This window comes from Nerophis ophidion, linkage group LG04, assembly GCF_033978795.1.
Source record: "Nerophis ophidion isolate RoL-2023_Sa linkage group LG04, RoL_Noph_v1.0, whole genome shotgun sequence".
NCBI lineage: Eukaryota > Metazoa > Chordata > Actinopteri > Syngnathiformes > Syngnathidae > Nerophis > Nerophis ophidion.
In genome coordinates, this window is record NC_084614.1 from 3060727 (window position 1) to 3072761 (window position 12035).

The following is a 12035-nucleotide window of genomic DNA, read 5'->3' on the forward strand; positions in this document are numbered from 1 at the left end:
AGTTTAGCATCTTTGTTTTCTACCTGTCAACCGTCAGTTTAGCATCTTTGTTTTCTACCTGTCAACTGTCAGTTCAGCATCTTTGTTTTCTACCTGTCAACTGTTAGTTTAGCATCTTTGTTTCATACCTGTCAACTGTCAGTTCAGCATCTTTGTTTTCTACCTGTCAACTGTCACTTTAGCATCTTTGTTTTCTACCTATCAACTGTCAGTTTAGCATCTTTGTTTTATACCTGTCAACCGTCAGTTCAGCATCTTTGTTTTCTACCTGTCAACTGTCAGTTCAGCATCTTTGTTTTCTACCTGTCAACTGTCAGTTCAGCATCTTTGTTTTCTACCTGTCAACTGTTTGTTTAGCATCTTTGTTTTCTACCTGTAAACTGTCAGTTCAGCATCTTTGTTTTCTACCTGTCAACTGTCAGTTCAGCATCTTTGTTTTCTACCTGTCAACTGTTTGTTTAGCATCTTTGTTTTCTACCTGTAAACCGTCAGTTCAGCATCTTTGTTTTCTACCTGTCAACTGTCAGTTCAGCATCTTTGTTTTCTACCTGTCAACTGTCACTTTAGCATCTTTGTTTTCTACCTGTCAACTGTCAGTTCAGCATCTTTGTTTTCTACCTGTCAACTCTCAGTTCAGCATCTTTGTTTTCTACCTGTCAACTGTTAGTTTAGCATCTTTGTTTTCTACCCGTCAACTGTCAGCTCAGCATCTTTGTTTTCTACCTGTCAACTGTTAGTTTAGCATCTTTGTTTTCTACCTGTCAACCATCAGTTTATCATCTTTTTTTCATACCTGTCAACTGTCAGTCCAGCATCTTTGTTTTCTACCTGTCAACTGTCAGTTCAGCATCTTTGTTTTCTAACTGTCAACTGTCAGTTCAGCATCTTTGTTTCATACCTGTCAACCGTCAGTTTAGCATCTTTGTTTTCTACCTGTCAACTGTCAGTTTAGCATCTTTGTTTTCTACCTGTCAACTGTTAGTTTAGCATCTTTGTTTTCTACCTGTCAACTCTCAGTTTAGCACCTTTGTTTTCTACCTGTCAACTGTCAGTTCAGCATCTTTGTTTTCTACCTGCCAACTGTCAGTTTAGCATCTTTGTTTTCTACCTGTCAACTGTCAGTTTAGCATCTTTGTTTCATACCTGTCAACTGTCAGTTCAGCATCTTTGTTTTCTACCTGTCAACTCTCACTTTAGCATCTTTGTTTTCTACCTGTCAACTGTCAGTTCAGCATCTTTGTTTTCTACCTGTCAACTGTCAGTTCAGCATCTTTGTTTCATACCTGTCAACCGTCAGTTTAGCATCTTTGTTTTCTACCTGTCAACTGTCAGTTTAGCATCTTTGTTTTCTACCTGTCAACTGTTAGTTTAGCATCTTTGTTTTCTACCTGTCAACTGTCAGTTCAGCATCTTTGTTTTCTACCTGTCAATTGTCAGTTCAGCATCTTTGTTTTCTACCTGTCAACTGTTAGTTTAGCATCTTTGTTTTCTACCTGTCAACTGTTAGTTCAGCATCTTTGTTTTCTACCTGTCAACTGTCAGTTCAGCATCTTTGTTTTCTACCTGTCAATTGTCAGTTCAGCATCTTTGTTTTCTACCTGTCAACTGTCAGTTCAGCATCTTTGTTTTCTACCTGTCAACTGTTAGTTCAGCATCTTTGTTTTCTACCTGTCAACTGTCAGTTCAGCATCTTTGTTTTCTACCTGTCAATTGTCAGTTCAGCATCTTTGTTTTCTACCTGTCGACTGTCAGTTTAGCATCTTTTTTTTCTACCTGTCAACGGTCAGTTTAGAATTTCAGTTTTCTACCTGTCAACTGTCGGTTTAGAATCTTTTTTTTCTACCTGTCAACTGTCAAGTTTAGCATCTTTGTTTTCTACCTGTCAACTGTCAGTTCAGCATCTTTGTTTCATACCTGTCAACCGTCAGTTTAGCATCTTTGTTTTCTACCTGTCAACTGTCAGTTTAGCATCTTTGTTTTCTACCTGTCAACTGTTAGTTTAGCATCTTTGTTTTCTACCTGTAAACTGTCAGTTCAGCATCTTTGTTTTCTACCTGTCAACTGTCAGTTCAGCATCTTTGTTTTCTACCTGTCAACTGTTAGTTTAGCATCTTTGTTTTCTACCTGTCAACTGTTAGTTCAGCATCTTTGTTTTCTACCTGTCAACTGTCAGTTCAGCATCTTTGTTTTCTACCTGTCAATTGTCAGTTCAGCATCTTTGTTTTCTACCTGTCGACTGTCAGTTTAGCATCTTTTTTTTCTACCTGTCAACTGTCAGTTTAGAATTTCAGTTTTCTACCTGTCAACTGTCGGTTTAGAATCTTTTTTTTCTACCTGTCAACTGTCAAGTTTAGCATCTTTGTTTTCTACCTGTCAACTGTCAGTTCAGCATCTTTGTTTCATACCTGTCAACCGTCAGTTTAGCATCTTTGTTTTCTACCTGTCAACTGTCAGTTTAGCATCTTTGTTTTCTACCTGTCAACTGTTAGTTTAGCATCTTTGTTTTCTACCTGTAAACCGTCAGTTCAGCATCTTTGTTTTCTACCTGTCAACTGTCAGTTCAGCATCTTTGTTTTCTACCTGTCAACTGTTAGTTTAGCATCTTTGTTTTCTACCTGTCAACTGTTAGTTCAGCATCTTTGTTTTCTACCTGTCAACTGTCAGTTCAGCATCTTTGTTTTCTACCTGTCAACTGTCAGTTCAGCATCTTTGTTTTCTACCTGTCAATTGTCAGTTCAGCATCTTTGTTTTCTACCTGTCGACTGTCAGTTTAGCATCTTTGTTTTCTACCTGTCAAATGTCAGTTTAGAATTTCAGTTTTCTACCTGTCAACTGTCAGTTTAGCATCTTTTTTTTCTACCTGTCAACTGTCGGTTTAGCATCTTTAGCTGAGGGCCACGGGCTTCCTCCGGGCCGGGTAACGCATCCTCTCTTATATTCTTCCACGGGGGTATCGTAACCCTGATGAGGGGGGGCATTTGGGTGCTACACTTTGCCCAAGGGTGACTCAGAACTATGTAAGGCAGGGGCGTTCAACTCCCAGAGGCTTTATACAAGCCCACATACTGGAATGTGGGCCATATCTCCTCTCTGGCTCGGAACACTTCGGGATCCCCCAGGAGGAAGTTGCTAATGTTGCTCTGGAGAGGGAAATCTGGGGGTCTCTGCTGGAGCTGTTGTCCCCGCGACCCGATTCCGAATAAGCGGTTGAACTGGCCTGCCACGAGACAAGCTCTACCAGCTCAGCGTGCCCGACTCCCTCTTTCTGACAGAACAAAGACAGCACGTGCGGCTGGGGAAGATTGTCACGGACAGTCGAACCACTAACACTGGTACTCCTCAGGGCTGTGTACTTTACCCCTGGCTCTTCTCCCTTTATACAAACTGCTGCACCTCCAGTCACCAGGCGGTAAAGCTGCTGAAGTTTGCGGAAGACACTACCCTCATCGGGCTCATCTCAGATGGCGATGAGTCAGCCTACAGGAGAGAGGTGGACCGGCTGGCGTCCTGGTGCAGCCTCAACAACTTGGAGCTGAACCCCCAGAAAACAGTAGATCATGGACTTCAGGAAAGTCAGAGCCCCACTATCCCCCCTCACCCACTCCCGTCTCCATTGTGGACTCCTTCCGTTTCTTGGGCGCCACCATCACCCAAGACCTCAAGTGGGAGCCGACCATCAGCTCCCTCATCAAGAAGGCCCAGCAGAGGACGTACTTCCTGCGGCAGCTGAGGAAACTTAAGGTGCCGACCAAGATGCTGGTGCACTTTTATTCAGCCATCATGGAGTCCATCCTCACCTCCTCCATCACCGTGTGGTTCCCCGGTGCCACAGTCCAGGATAAACATGGACTGCAGCGCATTGTACGTGCTGCTGAGAAGTTGATTGGCTGCCAGCTCCCATCCCTCCAGGACCTGTTCTCCTCCAGGACCAGGAGGCGTGTGGGTCGGATCACAGCTGACTCTTCTCACCCTGGACGCAAACTATTCTCCCCTCTCCCCTCAGGCAGGGGACCCACACCTCCCGCCACCTGAACAGTTTTTTCCCCACGACCATCAGATACTTGAACAAGAGCAAGATCTGATAGCTCAGTTACAGCTTATCTTATTACCTATTCTGTCTCATATGTCTTCTATGTTGCACCGTTGCACCAAGAAAAATTCCTAGTTTGTGAACCCGTTCTCAAACAATGGTAATAAAAACTATTCTGATTCTGATTCTGATTCTGATTGAAGATGAATGGATGGATGGATGGAATGTCAGCACTATTTTTTTTCCCTGCAACTTCAAATGCACTTGTTTCAGTAAATGAAATACAGCGTTTTAAAAGCATACACAATCTGTGTAAATATGTTAGTCTGTGGTTAAAAGGACTTGAAAGGACTCAAACCTCAAAATGCAGGACTTGGGACTTTCCATTCTTGACTTTGGACTTGACTCGGGACTTGCCTGTCTTGACTCGAGACTTGAGGGCAGAGACTTACTTGTGACTTGCAAAACAATGACTTGGTCACACCTCTGGGTTGACTGGCACCACTAAATGGTCTCTAGTGTGTGAATGTGAGTGTGAATGTTGTCTGTCTACTTCCAAAGTAAATTGTTCAGGTGTGTCACTAACTAATTGGCAAGTACCTGTTGTCCCCGGCGTCCTGCACAATAAACACGGAGAGCACATAGCGTCCTCCATTTAAACAAATGTGTCTCATTATCTACAAAATCCTTTTCAGCTTCTCCGCCCCTGGCAGGTTTGTAATCCTCAATAGCTCAAACTAATAAATTCAGATTATTTTTTCTTCCATGAATCAATCAATGTCAATCAATGTTTATTTATATAGCCCTAAATCACAAATGTCTCAAAGGACTGTACAAACCACTACGGCATCCCCGGAAGAACCCACATAAGGGCAAGGAGAACTCACACCCAGTGGGCAAGGAGAACTCACACCCAGTGGGCAAGGAGAACTCACCCAGTGGGCAAGGAGAACTCACACCCAGTGTGCAAGGAAAACTCACACCCAGTGGGCAAGGAAAACTCACACCCAGTGGGCAAGGAGAACTCACACCCAGTGGGCAAGGAGAACTCACACCCAGTGGGCAAGGAGAACTCACACCCAGTGGGCAAGGAGAACTCACACCCAGTGGGCAAGGAGAACTCACACCCAGTGGGCAAGGAGATCTCACACCCAGTGGGCAAGGAAAACTCACACCCAGTGGGCAAGGAGAACTCACACCCAGTGGGCAAGGAGAACTCACACCCAGTGGGCAAGGAGAACTCACACCCAGTGGGCAAGGAGATCTCACACCCAGTGGGCAAGGAGAACTCACACCCAGTGGGCAAGGAGAACTCACAACCAGTGAGCAAGGAGAATTCACACCCAGTGGGCAAGGAGAACTCACACCCAGTGGGCAAGGAGAAATCACACCCAGTGGGCAAGGAGAACTCACAACCAGTGAGCAAGGAGAACTCACACCCAGTGGGCAAGGAGAACTCACACCCAGTGGGCAAGGAGAACTCACACCCAGTGGGCAAGGAGAACTCACAACCAGGGAGCAAGGAGAACTCACACCCAGTGGGCAAGGAGAACTCACAACCAGGGAGCAAGGAGAACTCACACCCAGTGGGCAAGGAGAACTCACACCCAGTGGGCAAGGAGAACTCACACCCAGTGGGCAATGATGACTATGAGATTCTTGGAGAGGAGCTCAAATGTGGGCAACGCTCCCCACTCTAGGGGACCGAAAGCCACGGATGTGAACCTATTATAAAACTGCAAAACAGGTTTAATTAATTGACCCAGGCAAACCGGTTCTGCTCAAACCACTTGATGAAGGAGGCAGATCAAGATGCCCGGCTGTATATATAAAGGCAGGGAAGGAGCTCCAGTCCAAACCCTACCAGCAGACCTTCTTCAGTGCGGTGAGTCATTTCTTCTTCTTAGATTCCAGGATAAAGACGATTGATGAAAAGTGTGGTGTGTGTTGTGCATGTAGAGAGGACCATGGTACTCTTGGACATTGGCATTGTCCATCAAAAGTTGAGGTACTCTAGGTTTCTGGAGCCTTTAGTTTTTCAATGTTCCTGTAGACCGGTGCGGTTTGTGTTTCCAGCACATTTCACAGTTCAGGTAGTTTCTACAAGTCAGACTGGAGACGTATGGATAAGTGGTACAGTACGTGTCTACCTTGATTCCTTGACTATGTTCTACAAAAAAAACAGGCTTTTGTCCACAGGGTCCAACAGTCAGAAAGTCGTACCGTCATTCAATGATAAATCCATGCGGGTTTTACAGTTTCATTTATTTTTTTAGGTTTATTTTTTTCTTCATATTCAGACTTTTTACCTTTAGCGTGGTGTATGTCCTCAACTGAAAGGGTGTGGCATCAAGGATAGGACGTTGCCTTTAGGGGATGTAATTTGATGCCATATTTAGGGACCAAATGTCCCTTTGGGACAGAGGACCCTATTGTATTTCTAAGGGTGTATTATTATTATACCGCCAACTCTTTGAGCTGTAATTTGACCTTCTTAACATGTTTCAAAACTCACCAAATTTTACACACACATCAGGACTAGGAAAAATTGCTATCTAGTAAAAAACCAAACCCTAAAACTCAAAATTGCACTGCAGCGCCCCCTAGGAAAAAACACAGACAGAACTTATTGTAACTTCAGTTAAGAATGTCATAGGGACAGTAAACAAAAACCTCTATGTAGGTCTGACTTAGACCTACATTTCATACACCTACAGCCTTCAGCAAAAATCAACAAAAAGTTGGCAAAAACCCCTTCAAAACAAAAGTTCCCTAAACAATGTCATTTTTGCCTCTTTGAGCTGTAATTTGACCGCCTTAAAATGCTTCAAAAATCATCAAACTAGACAAACACATCAGGACTGGTGAAAATTACAATTTAGTAAAAAACCGAACCCCAAAACTCAAAATCGCCACCTAGGAATAAAACACTGACAAAACTGCTCTTGGGAAGAAAACACAGACAAAACTGCTTATAACTTCCGGTAAGAATGTCATAGAGACATGAAATAAAGACCTCTATGTAGGTCTCATTTAGGCCTACATTTCATTGATTGACATTCTTCAGCAAAAATCAACAGGAAGTTGGCAATTTCCCCTTCAAAACAAAAGTTTTGTATAACCCAATCACTTTTTCTCAAACATTATCTCCTCTGAGCGCGTTTGTTGTGTCGGCTTCAAACTCACACAGGAAAGAGATTGAACCCCTTTGATTGAAAGTTGCGCAAAGAGTTTTTCTAACTGCTCCGGTTTTGATTTTACGAGCCTTCAAAGAACCTGATGCTGCTGCGCTGCTGCCGTCTCAAGATGGCCGCTTGAAAGCAGGAAGCACTAGCGTGACCACACAATGCAGAAAAGGTAGGTAATGTGCGGGTAAAGATATGTTGACTGGGTGAAAGAAGGAGGCACCAGTTTGACTCCAGGATACAGAGAAGGTAGGTACTGTGCAGGTAAAGATATGTTGAATGGGTGATGGCAGGAAGCACCAGCGTGTATGGGTGAAAGAAAGAAGCACCAGTGTGACCCCAGGTTGCAGGGAAGGTAGGTAATGTGCAGAGAAAAGCTATGTTGAATGGGTAAAGGCAGGAAACACCAGCAAAAGTCGGTCCCGTCCATCGCTGCTTGCAGCTTTAATTTATTTAGGTATTGTGTACAGAACCGAGACAGGCCCAACATGAAATTAAAAACACATAATGAATTCTTCAACTGTGATTGGCTACTGTTTGTATCTCATTTCACACAAAAATTATTGCAACTCAAAAGTTCTTTTCATTCGTCCTCATCTCCTCTGTCAAGTTTCCGGAAATAACAACAGGGGGGGGGAAAGATATTCCTGCAAAATGTAACGACGACGATCGTATTCCAATAAAACTTTCTTGACGAACCCCAAGATGCAGAGAAGGAGGCAGGCATTGCGTAAGAAAACGTGATTTAATTCAACACTAAAACAAGAACAAACCAAAAGGGTACCAACAGAAGGCGCGTACGAGGCGGATAACAAACTTGGCTAAGAACAAAAACACGACGGAACTATGGCATGAGCAGAGTGAACAGACGTAGACAAAGCTACAAGCGACAAGACAGGCACGACCGTTATCCAGCACTGACTGGAGGACAAAGCAGGTAAAAATAGGACCGGGCTGATTGACACCAGGTGTGGCCAGGTGCCAATCAGCCTGAGCTGAGGGGAAACAACGCCCAGGGAGAAAAACAGGAAACAGACAAAACAAAGACACATGCAGAGGAAAAACAAAGACATAAACCAAACCGTCAGGGACAAGCCTGACATCCATCCATCCATCCATTTTCTTCCGCTTATCCGAGGTCGGGTCGCGGGGGCAACAGCCTAAGCAGGGAAACCCAGACTTCCCTCTCCCCAGCCACTTCGTCTAGCTCTTCCCGGGGGATCCCGAGGCGTTCCCGGGCCAGCCGGGAGACATAATTTTCGCAACGTGTCCTGGGTCTTCCCCGTTGCCTCCTACCGGTTGGACGTGCCCTAAACACCTCCCTAGGGAGGCGTTCGGGTGGCATCCTGACCAGATGCCCAAACCACCTCATCTGGCTCCTCTCGATGTGGAGGAGCAGCGGCTTTACTTTGAGTTCCTCCCGGATGGCAGAGCTTCTCACCCTATCTCTAAGGGAGAGACCCGGAAACTCATTTGGGCCGCTTGTACCCGTGATCTTATCCTTTTGGTCATGACCCAAAGCTCATGACCATAGGTGAGGATGGGAACGTAGATCGACCGGTAAATTGAGAGCTTTGCCTTCCGGCTCAGCTCCTTCTTCACCACAACAGATCGGTACAACGTCCGCATTACTGAAGACGCCGCACCGATCCGCCTGTCGATCTCACCATCCACTCTTCCCTCACTCGTGAACAAGACTCCTAGGTACTTGAACTCCTCCACTTGGGGCAGGGTCTCCTCCCCAACCCGGAGATGGCATTCCACCCTTTTCCGGGCGAGAACAATGGACTTGGACTTGGAGGTGCTGATTCTCATTCCAGTCGCTTCACACTTGGCTGCGAACCGATCCAGTGAGAGCTGAAGATCCCGGTCAGATGAAGCCATCAGGACCACATCATCTGCAAAAAGCAGAGACCTAATCCTGCGCCTAGAAATTCTGTCCATAAAAGTTATGAACAGAATCGGTGACAAAGGACAGCCTTGGCGGAGTCCAACCCAAGCCTGACATTTCTGTGTTCAATCCGTCAGCATTTGTAAGGAACCTTGTTCAGCTTTCAGTTTCTACAGTTTCCAGCGGGGCGAGCTGTACTTGAGTCCTAGAGGGCTACACACAATAGTCAACCATGGCTCTGGTAGAGCAACATGGTTGAGATAGAGGTGTCCATGGTCTTCCTGACCACTGAACATCTTCTGATGGACACCACCTACCTTCTGTCAAGCATTCAGTCTTGTGTTTCACTGTCTTACAGGACGTACTTCTTCTCGGTCATCGCAGGACACACAAAAACAACCATGATCAAGATTTTCCTCCTTCTGCTTCTGCTTGTCGGTAAGTCCTCCGGCGCTAAAGTGGACATGACGTACAGAACTGTACACACTGTACTGCGATACTTGAAGTACACCGGAAGTATGTGACGGCATTCCAATCCAACAGGAACAAACAGTCAAGTGACTGACGATATCCCTGATGGCGGCGGTGATGACGGCGGTGATGGCGGCGGTGACGAAGGGGGTGATGGCGGCGGTGACGAAGGGGGTGATGGCGGCGGTGACGAAGGGGGTGATGGCGGCGGTGACGAAGAGGGTGATGGCGGCGGTGACGAAGGGGGTGATGGCGGCGGTGACGAAGGGGGTGATGGCGGCGGTGACGAAGGGGGTGATGGCGGCGGTGACGAAGGGGGTGATGGCGGCGGTGATGGCGGCGGTGACGCTCCATTAATCCCCATCGGTTTTGTCTTGCCCGAAGGCATTGAACTTTGCATCAGGATTCCCGAATCTGCGGATCCCAACAGCCACATTACCTTCAAGGTTATTGACGGCGTGGTCAAATTAAAGGTGTCCACCACCCATTAAACCGCTAAACTCTTAACAGTTTAGAAAGCGCTCAGCAGTTTATCGGAATTAGAACTGCGGCGATATTAGTTTGACATTTACTTCTGAGATCATGTTCCTGTTCTGTTGATGACCCCCCCCCGGGGGCGGGTGTGGTTACGGGTGATGTGTAGCGGTATAGCTCGGTTGGTCGAGTGGCAATGCCGGCAACTCGAGGGTTCCAGGTTCGATCCCCACTCCCGCCATCCTAGCCACTGCCGTTGTGTCCTTGGACGAAGACACTTTACCCACCTGCTCCCGCTGACACCCCACACTGCTTCAAATGTAACTTAGATATCGGGTTTCACCATGTAGAAGCGCTTTGAGTCACTAGAGAAAAGCGCTACATAAATATAATTCACAATTCACTGTCACGCATGATTGAAAATCATGAGGTCTTTGTGCTCTCTGTTACTTGTCAGTTTTTCTTGTCATCAATCAAACAATAAAATGACCTAATCAAACTTGACACTGCTCTCTTTTTTTCCCACAATTGAAACATTGAATCATCCACATTTAATATTGAAACTTCAACGTTTATCATTGAAACATCTGCATTTGATATTGAAACATGTATATCTTATATTGAAACACTTACATTTATTAATGAAACACCGACGAACCCCGTTTCCATATGAGTTGGCAAATTAGTTCGATGTAAAAATAAACAGAATACAAGGATTTGCAAATCCTTTTCAAGCCATATTCAGTTGAATATGCTACAAAGACAACATATTTCATGTTCAAACTCATAAACTTTATTTTTTTTTTGCAAATAATAATTAACTTAGTATTTCATGGCTGCAACATGTGCCAAAGTAGTTGGGAAAGGGCATGTTCACCACTGTGTTACATCACCTTTTCTTTTAACAACACTCAATAAACGTTTGGGAACTGAGGAAACTAATTGTTGAAGCTTTGAAAGTGGAATTCTTTCCCATTCTTGTTTTATGTAGAGCTTCAGTCCTTCAACAGTCCGGGGTCTCCGCTGTCCTATTTTACGCTTCACACATTTTCCATGGGAGACAGGTCTGGACTGCAGGCGGGCCAGGAAAGTACCTGCACTCTTTTACTATGAAGCCACGCTGTTGTAACACGTGGCTTGGCATTGTTTTGCTGAAATAAGCAGGGTCGTCCATGATAACGTAGCTTGGATGACAACATATGTTGCTCCAAAACCTGTATGTACCTTTCAGCATTAATGGTGCCTTCACAGATGTGTAAGTTACCCATGCCTTGGGCACTAATGCACCCCCATACCATCACACATGCTGGCTTCTAACTTTGCGCCTTCAACAATCCGGATGGTTGTTTTCCTCTTTGGTCCAGAGGACACCACGTCCACCGTTTCCAAATATAATTTGAAATCTGGACTCGTCAGACCACAGAACACTTTTCCACTTTGCATCAGTCCGTCTTAGATGAGCTCGGGCCCAGGGAAGCCGGCGGCCTTCCCGGGTGTTGTTGATAAATGGCTTTCGCTTTGTATTGAAGAGTTTTAACTGGCACTTACAGATGTAGCGACCAACTGTAGTTACTGACTGTGGTTTTATGAAGGCAGATGTACACATTATGACTCTTCGCTTCCTCAGCAAATGGAAGGGTCTTCACATAAACGGCCAAAGCAGTACTCTGGAATGCCCTCCCGGTAACAGTTTGAGATGCTACCTCAGTAGAAGCATTTAAGTCCCATCTTAAAACTCATTTGTGTACTCCAGCCTTTGAATAGACCCCCTTTTTAGACCAGTTGATCTGCCGCTTATTTTCTTTTCTCCTCTGCCCCCCTCTCCCTTGTGAAGAGAGTGCAGACATGCACCTGGGGATAGGTTGATTGGCAACACTAAACGGTCCCTAGTGTGTGAATGTGAGTGGGAATGTGGTCCGTCTATCTGTGTTGGCCCTTTGGTGAGGTGGTGACTTGTCCAGGGTTCACCCTGCCTTCCGCCCGA

The 12035-nt window shown here is 45.4% G+C and overlaps 1 protein-coding gene and 1 long non-coding RNA gene across 2 annotated transcripts; one reads left to right on the top strand and one right to left on the bottom strand.

The window, feature by feature from the left end:
• Positions 1–5209: 5209 nt before the first annotated feature.
• Positions 5210–9545, top strand: LOC133550744 (uncharacterized). Its single transcript, XR_009806372.1, has 2 exons — positions 5210–5915; positions 9465–9545. It is a non-coding gene; the product is annotated as an uncharacterized LOC133550744 (long non-coding RNA).
• A 109-nt stretch (positions 9546–9654) lies between these two features.
• LOC133550743 (uncharacterized) lies at positions 9655–10538 on the bottom strand. Its single transcript, XM_061896747.1, has one exon. It carries the CDS (start codon positions 10011–10013, stop codon positions 9660–9662), a length of 354 nt encoding a protein of 117 aa, XP_061752731.1. The 5' UTR covers positions 10014–10538; the 3' UTR covers positions 9655–9659.
• Between the last annotated feature and the right edge of the window lie 1497 nt (positions 10539–12035).